Source organism: Micropterus dolomieu, linkage group LG13 (genome assembly GCF_021292245.1).
Source record: "Micropterus dolomieu isolate WLL.071019.BEF.003 ecotype Adirondacks linkage group LG13, ASM2129224v1, whole genome shotgun sequence".
Taxonomy (NCBI): domain Eukaryota; kingdom Metazoa; phylum Chordata; class Actinopteri; order Centrarchiformes; family Centrarchidae; genus Micropterus; species Micropterus dolomieu.
Window position 1 is genome coordinate 26,921,100 of NC_060162.1, and position 24,151 is coordinate 26,945,250.

Here is a 24,151-nt window from a genome sequence, read left to right on the forward strand (position 1 = left end):
GGAAAGATAAAACTTAAATCCCTGGGAGGGCGGGGGGGGGGGGGTGTTTCACCTCAAACCTTTATCAGCTCCCAGTTTGACTTTTCTTTTGAACTCACTGAGAAAACATGTTAAGTGACTTGCTGTGCTTTAACAGGACGAGGTACATGAGCGTGATGGTCTGACTGACTTCCTGCTCACTAAGATGCGGGATGTGCTTCAGAAGATCCCCACACTGAAACTGATTCTTGCCAGTGCAGCGCTGGATATAGACCTGTTCCTTCAGTACTTTGGCTCTTGCCCTGTTATCCACCGTAAGTCCTACTAGCTCTGTGTTCATTAAATGAATGCTCATTCCACACGCAATTCTGTTTTTACAGCAACAGGTGTGCTGCTTATGGGGGAGACTTGTTAACGATGTAGGCATATTTATCTTTTTCTTATATATTTTTTAAAAATGTTTGTAGTCAAAGGAAGACAGTTTGAAGTGAAGGAGCTCTTTCTGGAGGATATTCTGAGGCTGACGGGCTTTAACAATAAGGACATGAGGAAATACAAAGAAGAAACACAGAGAAGTATGAAGCTTTTATTAATTGGTCCACTGAGTCAGACTGAATGGAAAAACAAGGCATCACAGCCTTCTATCAGGCTTTGTCTTAATGTTCTCTGTGTGTATCACATGCTCTGGTTCTCAGAGGAGAAGAAGCAGAAACGTTTGACGGAGTGGTGTAAGGCAGTGGAGAACAATTCTGTTGAGGAGGAACAGAGAACCCCTGTGTCTGCCCCACGTTTCCTCCAGGACAGCAGCTCCCTGGACAGAGGGGTAAGCAGCTTCAACAAGCTGGTAAACCAGCAGATGCGTGCACACACACAAACAATACACACAAACAATATGCAAGCCACTCTCTGCACTGCTCTGGTGGGTCTGGTCAAGTCCAGTGTTCCTGATCTAGTTGTTAATGTAGTTACGAGATGGCGGTTATGTGGCCTTTGCCATCTGATGCTGTTTTCCCTGAAGCCTACATAATATTGTATTTCATATAAATTTAATTATTTCTTCTTTCATTAGTGGAGCCAGCATACTAAAACACTGCAGGAAGTACTGGCTGTGTTTGTTATCACTCCGCATTTACTATGTAAGGCACTCACTGCAGGGCTTAAATTTCTCTGACACTGCAAGAGGCCATTTTAGAAAATAGATCATTTTATGTCTATGGAAAATATTCTTGAAGATTTCTTTTAAAGGAGCTGATGTGAAATTCACTGACAATAAAAGCCGACACTATAGCACCAACATCTCGGACCAAAACATATGGGCGCTCCGGCCAAACAGACTGCATTGAGGAAAAATAATAATTTTACCTTGCACATCTTCTGTAAACACACTTTATTCAAACTTGACAGAAACAAAATAAAAACTCAACAAAACCGCCAATGGCTGCAACGTAATCTTCGACATTAAAGAAGTTTGGACTGCAGTGTGGCAACTTTCCTCTGAACGCTAGCTCTGAATCCCCCCCCCCCCCTTCAGAGACACCTTTTCTCTGTGTGCGACTGTCTCTTTGATTCAGGATGATTCCCACAAAAGTGTATGAGGAGCAGCGCACTTTTCTCATCCAGAACTGTCCCCAACCCAGTCTGAAAGGATACTACCATATCAGTAGAGCAATAACGTGGGCTAATGCACAGCATTGTCAAATTAAAACTTAATTCTCGTAACTTTATTCTGGACACAAAAGAGGAGGGAAGACTATATCAAGCCCAGAATAAACCAGAATACAGGAAATGTTGTGTTTTAAGTGTTTAATGCTTAAAGTTTTATGGGCACGGACCACCACCCCGCTTAATGTGTCCCCTCCAACGATGAAACGAAACCTACACGCTTGAAGAAAATATAGGCTTATCTCAATAAATACAGCTGAGTTGACAACCGTGTGAAGTATCTCCTGATCAGATGAAATCATCTCATCTGGCTGGCTCTACTGTTTCAGCCCTGCTGCTGATGAAAACTTGATGAGGTTTTTTTCCCCTTGTAGTTTGTTGTAAAGTCAGAAGATGAAGACTGAAGAAGAGATGAGCGTAAATGATTTCCTTGGCTCTGGTGAACTCTGTTAAATAAGCAGTTTGTATTTTACAGTCTCTCATGTCATTAAGGGTGACAGAAGCCTTCCTTTCCTCTGTAAATTGTTAGTTTGAATCAGTTTGAATAATGTGACTGCGTCAAATACCTGAGAAAGCAGCCAGAGCATATTCATCAGATATTTGACTTTGAGAAAGTCAAAAGACCTCATATACAGGACGTGGCAGACCGCACTACTCTCTTCCATCATTATTATTCATATTTTAACATATTCATTTGTAATAGATGTATCGTTACATCTACACTCAGTGGCCACTTAATTAGGCGCGCCTTTTTTATGGGTAGGATCCCTGTTTGTCCCCAGAACAGCCTGTAGTATTTGTGGCATTGATTGAACAAGGTGCTGGAAACATTACGAGATCCCTATGATTTCTGCGTGCTGGAAAACATGGATGGAATTGCGGGGATCTGATAATAAAAATGGAATAGTTTATAAACTGCGAAATATTGTGGAATTTACCAAAATATGGATGCAATTTATAAAAATGGGTGTTTTCCCTAGCATTATAAGCATTTATTTCATAACACATAAGCCAAATGAACAGAGAAAACTATACATCTGTATTTTGTGTCATTTATGTGATTTTTTTTTTTATGAAATGTCCCGTAAATGATTGCACATACATTTAAAAATGTGTCTATGCATATCTGCATGATACATCGAAGTCATTGATATTGATTAAATTTATTATAATTTCTTATTGACCAACCTGCAGTTCTGATGGAGTATACTGCTGCCTTCAAGCAGCTAGGGATGATTGTACTTACATTATAGTGCCAGCCTCTGGTGCTTAGACATTCTGTTAAACATACACCAGCAGTGACCAGGCTGAGTCACTGTTTGATTTTGTGTCACAGAATGAGGATGGCACAGAACAGCTGGAGCCGTGGCTGGTGAAGGAGATGGACTCCTGCATTTCCAACATTTTCCTCTATGAAGACCAGGATGCTTTCATTCAGATCTTCAACCTCATCCTCTATGAAGGCGTTAACGGTATGACTCTCTTATTCTTAATCTTTTTCTGGAGTAATTACATGATTTTGTTTCTTGAGATGTTGTACACAAATCTTAAAATGTGGCCTTTAAACACAAAATCCCATGTGCTGGAGAATATCTATGATTTCATTCATCAATATGACGATGTACTGTAGATAGACAGTTGTGGCTGAAAATATTGGTACACTTGCATTTCTTTCAAATGTGTATTTATTTGGTTCACAGGGGGAAAAAAGACTTTAAAAATTCTGAATCCTAGCTTTTTCCACGCAGAAATCCAAAAATGACATGGACAATATTATTGCCACCTTTTTAGAACTTAGAATAATTTGCAACTACGACGTTGCAATAATCAGATTTCAAGCAGGTGATTCACATTGAATTCACCTGTTGTGAGTCAAAGGTGCCTACAATCTAATATTCATGCATCAAACCAGTTTATATGAAGCAAAGGACCTATTGTGCTGTTTTGTGTCACTGTGTGTACTACATGGAGAAGGGGGGGGGAAGAAAAATAAGCGAGTTGTCTGTGGAGTTCAGACAACAGAAGATTGTACTCAGACATGGACAATTTCAAGGCTACAAGTTAGTCTCTGGAGAACTTGATGTTCCTGTGTCCACCGTGTACAAAGAAGTTTAAGGCCAGTGGTAATATAGCCAATTGCAAGAGAAAAGTTGATCAAAGATTTCAGCAAATGATGTTTAAATGGTAGAGAAAGGAAATCTGCTAAACAGATTCAAGATGACCTTCCGACACAAGCTACACAGTATGCAGCCCTATATTGTAGAATGACATAATAATAAAATAATAGTAATGATAAATGTAGAAAGTACAACCGTTTCAACTCGCAGCATCCATCGCCAACTCCGTCAAAGGGGTTTTACAGTAGGACACCCTGGAGGATCCCACTGCTGAGAAAGAGACGTAAGAAGGCCCAGCTGGACGTAAAATTACATATTACAAAACACAAGGATTTTATCCATATTTCCCATACTTTTAACTGCTAGTTGCACATAACTCGCCACAAAACAACAACTTGTTGTTTTTACACTTTTGGCTTTTGTACAAACTAAACTAACTAGAGACAGTGTGTTATATGTGTTGAATAGTAAACTTCAGAGGTGTTAGTATGTATATTTTTTAACTTATGACAGAGCCAGACTAGCTGTTTCCCCCAGCTTCCAGTCTTTATGGTAAGCTAGTCTCCTGGTTCTAGCTTCATATTACCTGTACAGACATGAGAGTGATATTGATCTTCTTATGTTACTCTCTGCAAACAGGTGTATTCCCCAAAATGTCAAACTGTTCCTTAATATTTTATTTTAGGGGTGGCCCTTTGCTTTTCTGAACATAAAAAGTGGTTGTGGAAAATGAATTGCTGTATTCTTTTACCTAGTGGACTACAGGCACAGTGAGACAGGGGCCACGCCTCTGATGGTGGCAGCAGGTCGAGGTTTCCTCACACAGATGGAGCAGCTGCTCAACATGGGGGCTGACATCAACGTGAAGGCATGCAATGGATGGTAGGACATCGATCATGTTGTAATACCAAGCTGATGACGCTCCATTACAGTACAGTGAATTAAAAAGTTAACTGTAATTCACTACCATTTTTGTTCCTTTCATTGTCCCTGGATATGTAGAAGGCCTGTAATATTACAGAATTTTGTACGTCTTCCTATATGACAGATAATGTAGCTGCACGAACTGCAAACTTTAATCTCAAGCTCTAGGGCACATTTAAATTCAATTCAACGTTTTAAGTATTGCAACAAATAATAACAGAAGTTATCTCAGTTCAATTTTCAGTTACAGCAGGTCTAGACCGTACTTAGTTATATTAGATGCTTTGAACGCATTGAACAACTGTGTTTTCATCTCATTTCAGGACAGCCTTAGACTTTGCCAAAGACTTCCAGCAGACAGATGCTATGGATCTCCTCAAATCCTCCATGTAAGTGTAACGTGTTCAAAACATTAATGTGAACTGAAACACACATCTCTTAAACCCATATTTAGCTCATTCTGAGTTTCTGTTAGTGTTTTAACATTTTTGAGTCTGAATGGTAGCTCTTGCTCTACACAAAAGAGTCATAAGCGGATCGGCTGTGTCTCAGGAGGTAGAGCGGGTTTAATTGGAAGGTCGGCGGTTCAATCCCTGGCTCCTCCAGACTGCGTGACGAAGTGTCCTTGGGCAAGATACTGAACCCCTGGCGGCTGTTCCGCCAGTGTATGAATGTGTGTGAATGTTAGTTTCTGTTTGAGCACTTAGGCTCAGTGAATGAATGTGAGTGAAAGCCGATGTAGTATAAAAGCACTTTGAGTGGTCGAAAAGACTAGAAAGGCGCTATACAAATACGGAGCATTTACATTTACATTCATAAATACGAGTAGCACCCTGATGATTTTATGTACAACTTTGTTTAAACAGAAAACTGATTCTGATCCTCCCTTTCTCTCCTGATGGCAATTACACTGCCAGTCAGCCTGACCTGAATCAAGGAGTGGACCTCAGAGGAAAAACCCCCTCTAGGTTTAAACATACATACACACGAATAATCAAAGTACTGTATATCTTAATAAAAAATTACCACTAAATTTACTTAAATGAAAATAAAAATACCAAACGCTGATTGTGAGGGACTGTATGAAAATGGTTGTTCGGGAGGGATCAAAGAGCGAGTTATCTGTTTGTGTTTTTTGCTAAAAAGAGGCAGCATTATTAACCATTTATTCACTCTCATTGACTCTCGTGTCAACAAAAAGTGCGTGGAAGGTTTAGTGAAGAGAGGCGTGATTCTCTTATGTTTTCCCCAAATTTGGAATTGGATTTGAATTTTCCTTTTTCTGTCATTTTAAAACTACCTCCCCACCAACAATATGTTTTGTACAGACTCTAAAGAAACATGAGTGAAGGTTTGTCCACATTGAAATACTGTAGAAGGTTTACAAACTGATAAATTTCTTGGACTTCTGATCAGCTTACACCTACATTCCTGTGACTGTGCAGCCCTTTGGGAGACGTGAGCAGTCTAGGTGAGTCCACTCTGGTGCAGTGTGGTGGTGTAGAGCTGAGCGCTGAAGAGCAGGAGCTGCTCAAACTGTACCACCACAGCTTTGATGATGAGTATGTGGACCTGGACCTCATCATGGATCTGCTGCACAACATCTGCTCCACCAGCAGTGATGGTGAGCCTCAGCACTTGGATTTTAAAAACACAACTGCTTATTGAACAGTGTATTTCATGGCTACAGAAACAGAAGATTGTCTAGAAACCATGGCTATGAATCACAGGCAGATTTCAGTGAATATTCATGATATTTCAGTATTATTACAAAGTGAACCTTAATCTGTTGGTCTCCAGGTGCTGTCCTGATTTTTCTTCCTGGATACGATGAGATAGTGGCACTCAGGGACCGCATCTTGTACGACGATAAGAGATTCTCCACCCACTCTGAGAGGTGAAGTGTATCTTAGATTTTTGAGTTCAGTTCATGATGAATGGGGCAAAAACAAAAGTGTGGCATTTATAATTATGTTTTTACTATGATGAGCACTCAAGCAAAGGTTATATTCATTTAAAGTCATTGTGTCTCTCAGGTACCAGGTGTTCACTCTACATTCAGACATGCAGACTCTGGATCAGAAGAAAGCCATGAAGACCTCTCCACCTGGTGTCAGGAAGATAGTGAGTCTCTGATGTCACTGACTTTTTAATGTGTCATCTCAATCCACTGCACTCATAATGACTTTCAGCAAAGCTTTACTTAGGTATATTTAGAAAAGTTTTATTTCTCAAAATATGTTTTTGCTATTTAAGGGAAACACACACTAGCAATGTAATCTTTTATTGATTCCCCATAGGGGAACTTCGAGTGTTACAGCAAGCACAGGACAGAAATTAGTAACGATAAATAGAGAAACTATTAAAAAAAGGTATATATAAAATAGGCATAGAATAAAATAGAAACTATACAAGAGCAGTTCAGCTCAAAATTACAGGCAATGGCAGTACACGCAACTATTACACAGTGTCGTACTTGAACTAATGCACTGCAATAACGTCTCCAAGCTAAGTGACAGTAGGCTTTCTGTAAAGCCCTTGATCTCTTTATTAATCCACGCTTTATTGTTTTTAGAAGCAACAGACCTTTTTGGGGGGGTACAATGGTGTTCCTCCCAGAAACAGATGTAGTCAGTTGACACCCCCATAGTCCTCCTGGAACAGTTTCCAGTCTGTGACAAGGATACAGGACCAGTCTTTGTGCTGGCCACCTGTTGCTTCACCAGTGACTTGTAGGTGGCTTCAAGATGTATCAGGTGATGGTCTGATTGACGAGATTCCTAACTGGTTAACTGTCCTTTTTCCCAGCATCAACACGAGTCCTCTAAGCTGCACACAGCTAGCTACTGTACACTACTTTTCCAGCCCTATGAAATGTTTTTTACAGGAACTTTGAAGGAAATTCACTGACCATCAAACTAGATTTTAACTGGTCATTTTTCCCTTTCAGATTCTTTCTACTAACATTGCTGAGACGAGCATCACCATCAACGATGTGGTCTTCGTCATTGATTCAGGAAAGGTCAAAGAGGTACAGTTACCCCGGATGAGTTGGATGGAAAAGTAACATGAAGTCCAACAATTGTGTTCAGTAATAACTTATACATGTCTTTTCCTTTTGTAGAAGTCCTTTGATACCCTCAGTCATGTGTCCATGTTAAAGACAGTTTGGATCTCGAAAGCCAGCGCTCTGCAAAGGAAGGGAAGGTAACATTAACCATTCAATTCAATTTTATTTATATAGCACTTATTTATATAACAGTTATCTCAGAGCGCTTTTCATAAAAGAGCAGGTCTAGACTGTACTCTATGATGTTATTTACAGAAGCCCAACAATTGTCCATATTCTGACTTTTTGATCGCCTCAAAAAATGTTCAGTCTTACATCTCACCAGATATTCTACGCTTGTGACTAAATGTGAAAGCTGTTGCTTTTAATATTAGTTTTTATCCACTGATATAAAGCTACGTTTGAATTATCTGAAGAATCTACTGAACGTGTGACGTGTCCACAGAGCTGGGCGCTGCAGACCAGGGATTTGCTTCCACCTCTTCAGTCGACTCAGGTTTAAAAACATGCTGGAATTCCAGGTTCCACAGCTGCTGCGGATGCCACTGCAGGTAGCGACACAAACAAACACACACCTTTTTTTTCTTATTTTTTTTTATTAACACTGACTTTACAGGTTACCCCGGATGGTGATGAATGACGTCTGTATTTTTTTTATCTACTATAGTAGACATTCCCTGGAACTTGTTTAACACAATAATAATAACCTAAAAAATCATATTAACCTAATATAGTCAAAATAAAATTCACAGATGTGTTTTCTATCTTGCATATAAAGTAACAGGTCTACAAATATGTTTTCTGTTTTACCCACATACCGAGTTTACATACTCATGTGTACTACTACACTACATACTCATTCTGGTTACTGACTGGCATCTCTAAGAGTAGAACACAAGAACAACACGCCTCTGATTTAACTCCGTTTCACTTTGTAATGTTATGAGAACAGTGGTGTGATTGACTGAGAGTGTATTTAATAATCACTGCACCCTCTGATTTATATTCCACTTCCCCCAGCTCTTTTGCAGTTTGCGCTTCTCCACCTACATGAACCAACCACAGTAAAATATAGCCTAAAGTGTCATATAGAGAGAGAGCAATGGCTGCTATCACTGTCTGATTAGTATGTATTTTTAGAATTGATAGTAGAATTGAGTAAATCTTGATGAGCACAGACACAGCACTACTTGTGTGGCATTATGCAGTAACCTTAGTAATAGCCTGCAGCAGTGATAATGTCTCATGTTGTGTCTAAGGAACTGTGTCTCCAGACCAAACTTCTGGCTCCTTCATCCTGTCCGGTAGCAGAGTTCTTGTCCAAAGCTCCACAGCCTCCTCCTGCACATGTCATCAGGAACGCTGTGCAGATGCTAAAGGTAACAAGTGCCAACAAATACTACTATATACCTCACTTAATTCTGATCTCTGACACAAGCCACTACACACACACACAGACAAGCCTACACATCCACTTACAGTATTCCAGCATTAAGTCATTGAGTTAGGATTGACTCCCTCCACTTTTCTCTTCAGACAATAGATGCTATGGACCAGAATGAAGACCTGACTGATCTGGGCTACCACCTGGCTGATCTACCTGTGGAGCCCCACCTGGGCAAGATGGTGCTCTGCGCTGTGGTGCTAAAGTGTCTGGACCCCATTCTAACCATTGCCTGTACACTGGCCTATCGTGACCCCTTTGTCCTTCCCGCCCAGGGCTCTCAGAAAAGAGCTGCTCTACACTGCCGCAAACGTTTCACTTCCAGCTCCTTCAGCGACCACATGGCCCTGCTTAGAGTCTTCCAGGTAGGCGGGGGTCCATATCAGATGTGTATTTTGGGATGAATGTAGGAAGTGCTTGATTTGAGGGGAGATGGAAGTGGATGCTCCCGTCCTAGGTATTAGGACCCCAAGTGGTGACAATTTATTGAAGAAGTCATAAAATGATTAACTAGTTAGGAAAGAAGAAAAACATGTGTAAGCCATCTAAAATGACAGCAGATGTTGTGTCCCTGCTCTGCACTTGGTTGGTGTGTGATCGCCCCTTCATGACATAGGGAATCAGGCAGCGCTACTTTGTAACGCCTCTAATCACCATGTGTGGAAACCTGTAGCAATGCTTATTCTAACCACCAGAAAGAGCTGTGGTTATGGAAGCTGAAATGGTTTACTGTGATTAGACTGCTGCCAGCATTTTACTGCAAGTTTGCTGCTGGAAATTTTCATTGACCCAGTGTGCCTGAAATAATCTGTTATCATATTTGATGTGTATGAGGGAGTGTGCTTCCCACACAGAGCATATTTTTAGTGAAGCACTTGTTATCACAAGGTCATGAAAATATGCTGAAGCTTGTGGAAAACACTGACAGATTTTTGTTTGTTGTCAGTTTGAATCAAAGCATTGAAACTATTCTGGGTCAGCCCTAATAGAGACTACTTATTTACAGATAAATGATAATAATAATTTTATTAATTAAGATATGTATGAAGTTAAAACAATAGAAGTTGTTCTTGTTTTTTAAGGCGCACCAATTTTCTGCTGACACTGACAACTGTAGTATTCTCATCCCTTTTTCATGGTGGACCCGCGTAGCATTTTATGACATGTCTCTTTGTAACTGTTTGCAAGTTAGCAGAGAATTTCAGATAATGTAGGTATCATTTTATTGTTTATCAATGTAATGTGTGACAGTTTATCATATTACAGATATGCAGCCACATTCCTAAGCCCTAGTTCAAAGTTAGCATAGGATGTTTTCCTTAATGTTTGTCCTGTGTGGTTCAGGCATGGCAGAAGGCCCGCAGTGATGGTTGGGAGAGGTCCTTCTGTGAGAAGAATTTCCTGTCCCAGGCCACCATGGACATGATTCTTGGCATGAGGACACAGCTGCTGGGACAGCTTCGTGCTATTGGTCAGTACCACGTTCGTTCCTTTATATTGTGTGGGGTATGACCCAACATCACCAAACTGCCTGTTAACTATTTAGGGCTGACCCCCAATAGTCGAAGATTCGATGCTTCGATGGGCAGAGCCTGATTCGACTGTCAATCTCACAGTCTAATCAGCGATATGGGGGTGCTCAACGTCTGATTTTACATAGAACTACCAGTTTTCTCCCAATAAGTTAATATACAGCCTATTACAATATACATTTCAATGTTTAATGCTGTAAATAAACATGTAAAAAGAATAAAACTTCCAATAAATGTTTTTAAAGTGCATAAATAAATAAAGTTGAATGAATAGAGACTGCAGCTCTGCAACTTCTCAAGATTAAAGCAATCGCCGCACACATGATTCGACTATCTGTCGACTATAGGCAGGACTTGACGATTCTGATTCGACTATGTAAATCCTTAGTTGGGGACAGCCCTATAACTATTATTGGCCTTTTGGTTTTCTTGGTGTCATTATTACATTAACTATGCTGCAACAAAGTCATTGAATCTCTCATCAAAGTCCTGTCATACAAAAATACAAATATGGAAGTCTGTATCGGTTGAAGACTTGGACCAGGGACAAAACAATTGATTCAAATTTTTATAGTTTGAAGAGTAGAATTTGAAGTGGCCTGTTTGTCCCTCAGGTTTTGTGCGGGCCCGTGGGGGCAGTGACATCCGTGATGTGAATCTGAACTCTGAAAACTGGGCCATGGTGAAGGCAGCCCTGATGGCTGGCATGTATCCAAACCTGGTCCATGTCAACCAGGAGACCTCTCTGCTTTCTAGTAACAGGGAAAAGAAGGTCCATTTCCATCCCACATCTATCCTGAGCCAGTCCCAGTGCAAGGAGGTAGGATAACATATCTTTTCAGTAATATGTAATTCTGTCCTTGCATTGTGGTCTTATAACAAAAAAGGACTTTAACTCACCTTCGCTCCGCTGAGCAGTGCCCAGAGGGGTCAGGTGACCTTTACAGCAGTACAGGATCCATTTCTACACCCATGACTACTCATCACAAATATTATGAACCTCTATGTTGTAAAATATTTTTCTGTGCAGGAGGAAAGGACACAAATATATAAATTTCAGCATATTTGTTTCTTTTATTTAGCTTTTTGGAAGTTACACGTGTTTGTCCACCTCCTACATGGAGATAGAAAGGTGGGCGAAGTCACATAGGTTGAGCAGCTTGTTTGGTGTCTGTTGCTTTTGCAAATGACTTCTGGAAGCAAACACAACACTTCAATTTGCAGTCCATGATAAAATCCTTACTCTTATTGAGAGATTCTTTGTAAAGACTGAAGTTAGAAAAACAGAAGCTGTGCAAATCAAAGGGTTTTCGTTGGATGACTGTGTGTGTTTTTGTGGTTTAGAACGGCCCAGCCAAATCGGCCCAGGCCCTTCCCACAGACTGGTTGATCTACGATGAGATGAGCCGAGGCCAAAGGATGGCCAGTGTCCGCTGTTGCTCCATGGTGACTCCAATCACTGTGGCCATATTTGGAGGTTGTGCCAAACTACCAAGCTCTGCTCTGCAAGAACCTGCTGCACAGAAAGCTACTGGTAAATGAAAAGTCAAAACAAGTTCTGTAACAGTTATGTGAGCCAAGTTAGTCATCAATGCACATTTTGTTTACTGAAAAGCATGTTGTTAGTAAAATCTCATGCACGTTTTTAACATTCTAGCAATACATGTCCGTCTATAAGACCAATACCCTTGTCCACAGCACTATCTTTGATTGTTAGCCAGAATGCAATTTGCTATGATTCTTAATGATACTGACCCCTTGACCTTGACTAACCCTTCGTCTGACACAGCTAGACTGCGTGAACTCAATACATAATTTGCAAAAAGCTCTCCATCTAAAGCTCTACATAGAGATTCTGTCCACAAGCTAATTAATGACAAGGCACAACCCAGGTAGAACTAAACACATATAGAGAATATGCTATGAGCCCCGTTATCAGCTGCAGCATCCCCCTATTGTGGAAATGCCAACAAAATACCCTGTGGGACATGGTCACAAACCTACTCCAGTCCAAATATCAGATGCAGACTGGATGAGCAAACTCCCATGACCTCTCCAGAATCTGCAAGAGTAAAGGTGCTCCACTGTTCTGTGAATCTGTGGTGTTCCTCCTAAATCTGAGTTCCAGCATCTGGGAATAAGTTTTCCCAGGAAGGCTGAACATACTCTGATAACTGAACTGCCTGTATACCAGGTCATCCCAGTATAATCCAGATACTTGAGCATTTTCTCCCATCAAGATGGGTCTGCCTTCCCTTTTAGTCTTCCAACATTGCCTCCATTCCTAGTGATGTAATGACACCATCCGACAGGCCAACCGAAATGAAAAATGGACCTCCCAATTTCCTCAAGTCTCGACTATTGTTAAAATCACTTTTCACAACATATTTCATGTTGGTGAAAGTAAAGCTGGGCATACACTGTACAATTTGAGCCTGTTTCTGACCTAATTTACGCGCTACACGACTCACTTTAGAGTCAGGCCGAATTTCAGCTTCATCCGGCATTGTTTGCTGTTCAGTGTCAGAGGGGATGAGGACCGATCAACTTCTCTCAAGCGGCCATCAGATGTTTGACACGTCAGAAATTTTGGTCAGCCATAGAAAGTTTGAATTGAAGCAGTCACAAGTGGATTCCCCACCACCAGTGTCTTTTTTTCTAACCGTACCTGCACAAGGTGGTGAACAGCGTCTGAAAGTGCCATGACAACGCAAGCTATTAAGTTGTTAATAATGTAGCTTACCTCCAATTATTTCTGCAAAATTGCCATGCTATGCTGTCCATATCTACCCAGCCACCTAGTCCAAATACACCGGTGACTCTTTTTTTTTTATTTGTTTGACATTTCAGCACACAGATGATGATGGCAGCACTTTGCTGCCCTGCAAAAAAGCAATGCCTCAGAGTTTTCAAACAAATCTTTGACTATTGGCTATATCTTGAACGGTCCGCAGGGAGTGACAGGCCCATTTATACATGTACGGTGTGAGCACTCAGGTAGTTGCTGGCCATCGCACTGTACAGTGTTGGCATGTAAATTGTTAGCTTTGGCTTTACGTGTCAGAGGATTTACTCGTACAGTTTGAGCTGGAATTAAACAACAAGATTTCTAAAATTGTGCAGTGTATGCCCAGCCATTTAAGCTTTTGGATTTCATGGTATTTTACAAAGCACTCTTTCCTGATGCGTGTTTTATGACAGACGTCTTTGCCACTGTGTTCTCTCCTTCAGACTCACTGGATGACATCAGTGACAGTGAGACAGAGGATCTAGCTGAAATGAGGATTGATGACTGGCTCGTCTTTCAATTGGACGTAGAGGTGAGGGAACATTACTGTATTGTATTGTAATACTTATTTGCAGCTGTATCATACAAATAAATAGTTAAAAAATCATACATTGTGATATCTGGATTATTTTTTTTTTGATTATGTCTCTCACAGTGGACATGCACCTACGATGACAATTTCAGACCCCTCCATGATTTCTAAGTGGGAGAACTTGCAAAATAGCAGGGTGTTCAAATACTTATTTTCCTCACTGTATAGTCACGGTTGTACAGTAGTCATTGGGAAGAGGATCCAGATTTCTTTTACATAATCTGTCCTGTGCACTACTGTCAAGATATAGTGACCTTACTGCTGCTTTTAGAATAGTTTACCTCCCAACTCAAGGTGATCCAAATCAATGTAAATAAAAACTCAAGACTCACTTATCCTTCCCTCGCTTTGTTTAACTGTTTGTTACTTATTTCTGTTCTGTTGCTCGTGTGTTTGTTTCCATACTACCTCTGTGATATTTCTTACTAAATCTTATCTTACATAAAAGCAGTTTTATCTCATGTTGTGCATCTTGTTGTCAGGCTGCAGGACTGGTGTTTGAACTGAGGCAGAAGTGGCAAAATTTGTTCATCAAGAGGATCCGTTGTCCTTCGAAGCCCTGGTCTCAACAAGACGAGGCCATCATCCGGACCCTGGTTTCTGTATGTCATACTGTCTTTTCTTCCTCTTAAGTTTCACTTGGTTTTTGTTTTGCAGCTTCAGATGAGTTGTCCTCTTCTTCCTCACACCTACCTCCATCACAATGGGTAGAACACGCATTTTTATGTGCACTTCTGTTACAGCCGTGTGTATAATTTTACTTCATTCATTTGTTGATGTAGATTATATTAAAATGCAGCCAAATGTAAAAAGTAGGGGTTTGAGTTTGAATTCATGTTAGGACTTGGCATGAGAATGTATCTTTGAATGTATTGTATAGGTAACAATGTTTGTTACCAGCTGAGGAGACTTTCACTGTTGTGGTTTGTGTCCCCTGCCTTGTTTCATCCATGTGCTTAAGTTTGCACAATATTTCCATGATGCTACATTTACACTTTAATACATGCACTTCTTTTCTTTAGCACCGTGGAGGTGGTTTGGGTGGTCTGATCTGTATCCTTTGTGTACTGACATGTGGATATATTGTTTTTGGCTCTGTTGTTTGCAATATCATCCATTTGCAATATGGACACCAGCATACAGTTTAATGACTGGAGCTCAAACTGATGTCCCACAGGTGCTTGCGGCCGAGGAGCAGGGGGCAGGACTGCAGCAGCCCACGGGGATTGGCCAGCGGCCCCGGCCCATGTCATCAGAGGAGGGGCCCCAGGCTTCTGTGAAGAACTTCAAGAAGAGCCCCCAACTACCCACCAATGACAAGTAGTCTCAAAAACATTTCCATTGTAGTGTGATGTATTGTGATGATTTAGGAGGTCTATTTTGGCTATTTTTGAAAACGTTTGATTTTGCCTTTCATATACCACATTAAACCATGTTTACCATGCCAATGGTAAGCTTTGCCACTCTATAGACACAATTAGACAGAGAGCTCCATTACAGTCCATGCATTCCCAGAGTGTGATTCCTCAAAACTGCAAATTAGGTTTGGTCGATGTCGATCACGATGCAGGCAAACATTTTGATGTCGGTCAGCCATCACCGATGGACGATGGCATCATCGATCGGCCCAACCCTACTGCATATATAACACATAAAAGGTAAAATCTATAAACAATTATTTACAATAAAAAGTGGCAATAGGTTGGGGGGGGGGCGATGGCACAGAGGGCTACATCACAGGCCTTGCATTTCTACAGTAAGCTTGGTGGTGGCGTTGGCAGGTCCTGCGGCCTTGTGACTTTCTTTCTGGCATCTGTAGCCATGGCACAGGGTCGCAGGGTCCACGTTCTTGTTACAGGCAATGATGGGGTGGGGCAGGGAATGCCTCTCACTGCCCAGTGTCCAGTCTTCATGCTGGCCAAGTCAAGGAACAGTTTGGGACTGGTGTAGAAGTGGTTCTGTTTCCAATAGTTTTGGAGACACCAACGCTGTGTGTATGAGTTGGGATGCACCGAATGTTGAGCCACCGAAATTAATCGGCCGAAAATAGCAGAAAAAAGAAACAGACCAGAGCGAGCTGACAGGCAGGTTAGAGACTTTATCCTGTCAGTTTGTCTCTTTACAAAGACATGTGTTGCAGTATGAGTCCTACCTGAAGAGGCTGTGAAGTCTTCATGTTACACGATACGAGAACCACATACAACATTCTACATCAAATTGCGTCGGACTTCATGAATTTAGTGTGAGGATACACGTGTGACTAGTGCTGAAACAATTCATCAATTAAATCAATTACTAAAATGCACTGACGCAAATTCTTTGCATTGATGCTTCATTTAATCCATATAACTATACAGCACAGTGTTTCGCACGGACATTTATTACTGTCGCACATCGCGCTTACGCTGTGAACACGAGGTGATTTATGATGGCGCTGTTTGCAAAGTTGAGGAAGAGACAAAATAGCGAGGATCGAAGAAGAAAGTGTCCAAAGCATGGGATTATTTCAAGATAAAGAAAACAACAACTCTGTAATGTCACAGTCTGTCCACCGTAAAACGAAACTTATGTGGCCTACCAACAGCACGACGGCACCTGATCAGAAAGCAGTCGGTGTTCTGCCAGCGGACCACAGACAAGGTAACAGCAACTTTAGCATTTAACTGAAATCATGATTGATTGTTGAGTTGAAGCCAAAGTAAGCTTCAGTCCTCAGCTGTAAATGTGCACACGTGCGTTTGTTGTTCTTCTGGTTTGCCATGAGTTTGGGTTGTAACGTCACTGTCATGAGTTAACTGGGTGTCAGGAGCTGCACCTCAGTATAACTTGTATAGCACTCAGGTGATGTTTGTGTTGTCTGGTTGTTTGTCTGTTGATGTTGTTGGTCTGATGTTTGCTGTATGACACACTATGAATTTCCGAAAGGACTAATAAATGTCTATCATCTATCAACGTACACAGCTGATCCCCAAAAGTACTTCTTAAACATTCTTAAACAGCACATTTTGACTATTTAATTTATCCAAAGGTAAAAAATGGCAAAATAAATAGAATTAAAAAAAAAAAAACCTTGTTCGGTATTTGGGAAAGTTATTCATTATGTTCGGTTTCGTCTTCGGCCATAAATTTCCTTTCTGTGCATCCCTGTATATGACGAGACCAAAGAATTTGTGTTGAGTTCCTCACTATCGTCAGCACATTTGTACTTCTTAACCCTGTTTTTTGCTGCTTGCTTGTTTATATTGAGTGTCCTCATGGTATCCGTGGTGTTCGCAAGATGGTTATCTTGAGTGCAAACGAAGCCGTAACGTAAAAGGATTTTTAGCCTCTATTGTGTATAGGATAGAGAAAGATGGAAGAAATGAGGGAAGAGTGAGGGGACGACATGCAGCAAAGGAATTGGACCGGGGCTGCTGTGATAAGGACTTGTACAAGGGTTGCTACCAACTGAGCTAGATGGTGCCCCACTTTTTACATCATTTAAGTTGGGTTTAATTGACATTACATTTACATATTTAGCTGACTCTTTTATCCAAAGCGACTTACAATTGCTATGTATGTCAGTCGCATGCCACTGGAGCAACTAGGGGTTAAGTCTCTTACACAGGGACACAGTAGGAATCTAACCCGGGTCTCTCACACCAGAGGCATGTGTCTTATTTGACAGACAAATTGCAGCAAAAGTCTCTACAGCTTTTAGAGCTGATCCAGCTGTGATCAGCTGCTGCCCGCATCACAAACGAACATTGCTTCATGTGGCACTTGAAATAAAACATATTTCTTCATTTCATCTCTCCTCGCATTGTTTCCATGCATCTCTCTATACACAATGAATGGGAAAAGTGGATGTAATCAAGAGACCTAAGATGCACCAATGGAAACAAGAAGTGTTCAGTTTCATTGATGGAGGCTTAAAAGTACTCAAAAGAATGGCAAAGTTGAAGCGATAGGAATAAATAAGGGAATAAAAACAGGATTTGTGGCAAAAATAGAAACTCTGTTGTGAGTTTGATGTGACTGTTGTTCCACTGCTGGAATTACTGCTGTTCAAGTAAACAGATGCTGATTGAATCAAGGCAACAGGTAAACACGGAGGACATGTTTGCATCAACAGGAGCAGATCAGAAATCAGGAAGACATCTTACTACAATATAAAATATAATTAAAATAGAAATAAAGTCTTGACTCTCTGTGCAGCTGAGGTAAATAATGGCCCAGGCTGGTGTTTGAGAATTTAGGATAATCAGTCATGTTATATTTTCATGTTTCACTTCATGCTCATACTGCTGTACCATTTCACCACTTCCCCTCAGGTCTTGCAGGATACCTGCAGCCTCAGACCTGCTTCAGATGAAAGCCCACAGCAGAGATGAGGCCTCAGTTCCCATAAATCAGCTCTCGGATGACCTTCACTCCTCCAGTAATTCTTCCTGCTCTGTGAGCTTGGACAGTCCCTCTGACAGCCCCTGTCCCTCCTCTTCAGGAAAGGTACTCACTGTCTTTCCAGGATCCTCATGGAACATTTCTGAATGTACCACTTCATTAACTACTTTGTCGGCTGTCCTATAAAGCTCCTCATTTGGGCCGCAGGTGCAGGTCCCCCTGAGAGCCTTCAGTGTTTGGGATTGACATATTTCATTTAGCTACTTACTGTCTCATAAATAAATAATTAAAGTGAAAGACTTTTTCGTCAATTTAGCTATGCTGTTGTTTTCCTCCCTTTGTTACCAGCAGGTCTCGAAGCCAGTGTCCCCACAGCTGGCCTTTTCATCAGTGCGTTACTTCATCATGAAGAGCAGCAACATCAGGAACATTGACATTTCTCAGCAGAAAGGTATCTGGTCCACCACACCAAGCAATGAAGCCAAACTCACCAAGGCCTTCCTGGAGGACAACCTCATCATCCTCATCTTCTCGGTTCAGGGCTCTGGACACTTCCAGGTAACACTGCGACAGGCGGAAAAACAAATCTATGACCATAAGTAGGACTATATGTGCCAGAACACTGGTGCCACTGTAAAAGCAATATAAATAAGGTTCTGGTGTATTTTGTCTTTTTCACAGGGCTATGCTCGCATGACATCAGTCAACAGTCGGGAGAGCTGCCAGGACTGGGGCTTCATGGGACTAGGAGGAGTTTTCAGTGTAGAGTGGATCCACAAGGAGAGTCTTCCCTTCCAGTGCACCCAACACATCCTCAACCCATGGAACGACAACAAGAAGGTCCAGATCAGCAGGGACGGACAGGTGAGATCTGAGTCTGCTTCATACCAAGAGGCTATTTCACTTCATGATACAAGCAGCTACACGATGACAGACCAGCTGCATGAATTGTTTGAGTCCCAGTGGTTCCCTGCTCCCAGCAGGTTAGGGAACAGTTGATGACTAAAATAATTACAAGAAATAATAACTGAAATACAGGAAAAAACATAAGAAATGTCTATAAATTGCACGGCACTAACAAGCTTTTATTTCATAGATAGATATGTTTTATTGTCACCAAGGGGAAATTTGTTCCCACAGAATGTGCATTATTATTAACAAGAGCCTGAATAACTCTTTGAAGAAGAAGATGGCGTTTGGCTTGGCCGCTGCCGCATCGCATCTGTGTCAACTTTCTACGTTTGTACTCGTGTGTTTTATTATCTCATCAGCTCTATCGTCTAATGATTGTGTCTCTGCTGCTCGGACTTATGATCGACGCTCGTTGTTGGACATCCGAGTGTGTATGGAAAGACTCTTTGAAAGCTGGGAAAGTATCAGATAAACTTTTCCGCCCCCGGTCGTGTGTCCTCCCTCCTCACCTGAGTACCGGCTCCTGTTTATGACCAGGTGCCCTGGTAACCCCAAGAAGAGACCGAGGAGAAGGGGCTGCAGAGCTGGCACTCGGGTCAAGATGAGGCGACCTTCCTGGACAGGGTTGCTCAGGCCTTATCGCAGAGGACAAACCCGGTTGTTGCAGCCGGTTTCCCTCCAGGATGCAGGTGGAAATGCTCCCCAGCTACAGCTCCCTTAGATGTTTCTACCCATCGGACGAGAAACTCTTCTGTCCCGACACACTTATGGGAATGCATACCTGCCACTACCGATGCTTACTGTGTTGTCTGACCGCGTCAGCTGTTTACAGTCAGTTCCGTCACAATCAGCTATTGAGGATGCTGGCCTGCCGTCATCGTTCCGGGTTGCCTTGCTCAATGCTCGTTCCGATGCTGATAAAACTTTTAATCCTAACGAGCTTTTCACCAGTGAGAATAAGGATTTTATGTTTATGAAATGTGGCAAAGGGAAAATGAGTTTGTTCACTTAAATGAGCTCTGTCCTGTCGGCTGCTCTTTTACTGGGACCTTATTAGAGCTATAAACTCTTTTGAATCACAGATGCTCAAAGTTGGTTCTTTTAATGCATTTTACTGTTACTTTACCATTCTCCTGGCCCTGCAGGCATCTTTCTTACTGATTTTACTGACTTTTTATCGTCTATCATCAAACTAGAGAAGGTCCTAATTATTGGGGATTTTAACCTGCATATTGATGGCATCACATGCAGCACAGCTGCAGAATCTCCTATCTCTCACAGACTCTTTTAATTTTACTCAGCATGTTACTGGACCCACACACATTAAGGGTCACACCCTGGACCTTGTTTTCTCACTTGGTCTTCTTATAGTAAATGCACATGTGGAAGATGTTCATGTGAGTGATCATAGCTGTGTGTTCTTTGACATTAACTTTCCTCTGGATCCTCCACCCCTGAGAATTAGGGCCCAAAGGCCGATTATTATTATTATTAATCATCATGCTGTTGAGAGGTTCTCTGCCTTGTTTGACCCATGTTCACTGATGGGATGCAGTGATGCAGGTGTTTTTATCCAGTCTTTTAATAGTCAGTGTTTAGCAATTTTAGTGGAACCAGTGAAATCAAGCATTGTCTCCCATAAAAAACCTTGTCCTTGGATAGATGAAACAATCCAGAGCTTTAGGAGAAATTGTAGAAAAGTTGAACATCTGTGGAAATCTTTTAAACTCGAGGCTTCATCTGAGAGAACTAAGGGTTACCTTAAACGACATCCTCGAATATCTTATATCTCTAATATCTTATATCCTCGAACAAGCACAATTCCAAAATCTTGTTGGACACCATTAATGCAATAGTTTCTCATTCTGGCCCTCAAGCTACTGTGTCTGACTGCAATGAACTCCTTACTACTTTGTAAATAAGATCAAAGATGTCAGGGCAAACTTCTTACCATCACTTACTCAGAACTCTGCATGTGACCTGTCTCCTGCTCACTCTTGGTCCTCTTTGAAATCTGTGAGATTACATGACATCACCTCTCCGCTACACACATTGAAACCCATCTTGTCCTATGAATGTTCTCCCTACTGTGCTATTTGTACGAGCTTTTGATTCTATTGGCCCCTGTATTGTAGAGATGCGTTCCTAGTGTTTTTGTAAAAGCCCAGTTTGGATCCATTACAGCATAAAGCTGATGATACACGGGGCAACTTTTTGAGCAGTGTTGCTGGGCAATCTTGCTAGTGGCAGGTCCGACTATGTTTTGAACGGATTGCGGCGGTGCGGGGAGGGTGGGGGAAGGGGATTACGGTAGTAATCTTTACTCATTACCATTGACCGCAAAGTTGCCCTGCACGATTGCTCTAAATGTTGCTCTGTGTATCATTAGCTTAAGAGCTACAGGCCAATATCCAAACTTAGAAAAAGTTGTAGCAGAGCAACTCACCCTTTTCTTAGAGAATCATGAGTTGTTTGACAAATTCCAGTCTGGTGTCCATAAAAAGCATTTCATGGAAACTGCATTAATTAAAGTTTCTAGTGACATTATGATGTCAACTGACTCCAAGGAATACGCAGTTTTGGTCCTATTCAAAGTTTTCACGGGACGTCACATTCCAAGGAAAACGCTCCCTTGGAGGGCAAAAAGACGTGATTTTCCGCTGCCTGCCAACTGGGGTTGGGTCGATAGACGATGCCATCGTTTACTTGTTTGAGCAAGAAGGAGCCTTTACCGTCTCCAGGCTGTTCAGAACTCCGCTGCAAGGCTTTTAACTCCCAGTAACAAGAGCGCACACATCACACCTGTTTTAGCATCACTTCACTGGTTACCAGTGAAGTGGGTTCCAGTATAGAATTCAGTTTAAAATCCTGGTCCTTACTTTTAGAGCCCTGCACGGTCAGGTTCCTCCCTACATCTGAGTTGATACAGCTTCATACTCCCACCTGTAGTCTGAGGTCATCGGGTCTGTTAGCGGTTCCCCCACTCATTTTAAAACCAGAGGGGATCGATCATTCCAAGCAGTGGCACCTAGGCTGTAGAATACATCGCCTCCCTTTCTACAATGTGTGAATTCTGTCGATTCTTTTAAAAAGCAACTGAAGACTCTGTGATTCAAGCAGGCTCTTAGTTAGACGTGGGGTTTTATGGTTGGTTGTTCTGTTTTCCATTAGTATTTAAATTGTCTTATTGTATTTTACCGCATTTTATTGTGAAGCACTTCGATTTTTTTATCTGTGAAAGGTGCCATACAAATAAACTTTACTTACTTATTATTTGTGCTGCAGGAACAAAGACACATTGTCACACTTAGGATAGGCCCTTAAATGCAGACACACAGGCAGAGCAGATCTGTGAAATGGTTTTAATAATAAAAATCAAAAGGTACACTGGCCTATGCTTCAGGTTGAAGGCAGGTACAAGTCAGAACAGGAGGGCAGGTCCAAAAACATAAAGCCACAGCGAAGAAGGCAAAATCCAAACAGGCACATGGGACAGACAGAGATACCGCGCTAAATTCATCAAGTCTGAGCCAATTTGATAAATTACCAGATAAAAGCACAGAACGTACAGTTAATTGTGTACAGCAAGCTCTAACTGTTGTGTACTGCCTCCAGGGAAAATGGCACTCTTGCCAGGGCAAGCTTCTCGGTTCCTGTCTTAATAAGTAATAGAGAAAGAAAGGCGAATGAGTTAAGAAACAGGAAGTACTCAACATACGCTGCAAATTTAGCGTCAATTTCTCGTCAGCCACAGCCTGTTGCAAAAAGTGGGGCAGATAACAAACTAAATTTAGCATAACATCAGGTCTTTGGCAGGAAAAACATTTTTAATCAATGATTATAATCTCGCGCAATCTTCATTTCATGTTTTTAACTGAAACTTGGTCTCCCAACTTCAGTTTATGAATGAAGCTAGAGTGCATAAGAGAGGAGGTGGAGTTGGAATGGAGTTGCCATTTTGTTTAATGACTCCCTCCAATGCAAAAAGATGTCTTATGGGAATTTTGCTTCTTCTGAATATGTGGCTCTTATGTTAAATTCTTCTTCTCAAGCTATTTTTCTAAATATCTACAGGCCCACTAAATATTGTGCCACCTTTTTTGATGACTTTGGTGAACTGCTGTCTATAATCTGTATTGACTTTGACTGTGTAGTTATTGTTGGTGATTTTAACATCCATGTTGACAACCCCCAGGGAAGAGGGACTAAATAACTGTGTTGTGTTCTTGATAATTATGGACTGACTCAACATGTGACGGAGCCCACACACAGGCACACTTTGGTCTTGGTCATCTCCAAGGGTCTGGACATTTCTAAGGTTGTGGTGACCGATGTTGCTCTCTCTGATCATTCCTAATCACAAAAAGGCATATCACTGAAAACACCAGTGAAATACAGTGGGGGAAATAAGTATTTGACCCCTTGCTGATTTTGCAGGTTTGCCCACTTACAAAGAATGCAACGATCTATAATTTTAATCATATGTACATTCTAACAGTGAAAGACAGAATCCCAAAGAAAATTCCAGAAAATCACATCATATGAATTTATAAAAATTGATAACCATCTGATGAGGAAAAACAAGTATTTGACCCCCTGGACAAACAGCATGTTAATATTTTGTAGAAAAGCCATTATTGGCCAGCACAGATGTCAAACGGTTTTTATAGTTGGTGACAAGGTTTGTGCACATTTCGGCAGGGATGTTGGCCCACTCCTCCCTGCAGACAGCCTCCAAATCATTCAGG

At 41.4% G+C, this 24,151-nt stretch overlaps 2 protein-coding genes across 6 annotated transcripts in view; both read left to right on the forward strand.

Moving 5' to 3' along the window:
• The window catches only part of LOC123981564 (pro-neuregulin-3, membrane-bound isoform-like), a 580,451-nt gene that overhangs the window by 378,795 nt on the left and 177,505 nt on the right, over positions 1-24,151 (forward strand). The gene's annotated exons all lie outside the window — the stretch shown is intronic.
• LOC123981551 (3'-5' RNA helicase YTHDC2) overlaps positions 1-24,151 on the forward strand; it is a 35,987-nt gene that overhangs the window by 8,393 nt on the left and 3,443 nt on the right. The window contains exons 9-31 of one of the 3 annotated variants that reach the window (XM_046066455.1): positions 137-293; positions 447-554; positions 675-802; positions 2,978-3,113; positions 4,514-4,640; positions 5,006-5,071; positions 6,128-6,306; positions 6,483-6,579; positions 6,719-6,806; positions 7,633-7,713; positions 7,807-7,889; positions 8,198-8,303; positions 9,012-9,131; positions 9,289-9,561; positions 10,541-10,667; positions 11,343-11,548; positions 12,073-12,262; positions 13,960-14,048; positions 14,591-14,710; positions 15,286-15,428; positions 18,422-18,596; positions 18,840-19,049; positions 19,173-19,355. In XM_046066455.1, coding sequence (XP_045922411.1) covers positions 137-293; positions 447-554; positions 675-802; positions 2,978-3,113; positions 4,514-4,640; positions 5,006-5,071; positions 6,128-6,306; positions 6,483-6,579; positions 6,719-6,806; positions 7,633-7,713; positions 7,807-7,889; positions 8,198-8,303; positions 9,012-9,131; positions 9,289-9,561; positions 10,541-10,667; positions 11,343-11,548; positions 12,073-12,262; positions 13,960-14,048; positions 14,591-14,710; positions 15,286-15,428; positions 18,422-18,596; positions 18,840-19,049; positions 19,173-19,355 — 3,192 coding nt within the window. Of the gene's footprint in view, positions 1-136; positions 294-446; positions 555-674; positions 803-2,977; positions 3,114-4,513; positions 4,641-5,005; positions 5,072-6,127; positions 6,307-6,482; positions 6,580-6,718; positions 6,807-7,632; positions 7,714-7,806; positions 7,890-8,197; positions 8,304-9,011; positions 9,132-9,288; positions 9,562-10,540; positions 10,668-11,342; positions 11,549-12,072; positions 12,263-13,959; positions 14,049-14,590; positions 14,711-15,285; positions 15,429-16,692; positions 16,749-18,421; positions 18,597-18,839; positions 19,050-19,172; positions 19,356-24,151 lie in introns of those variants that run through there. The other 2 variants (XM_046066456.1, XM_046066457.1) reach the window with 2 other exon arrangements.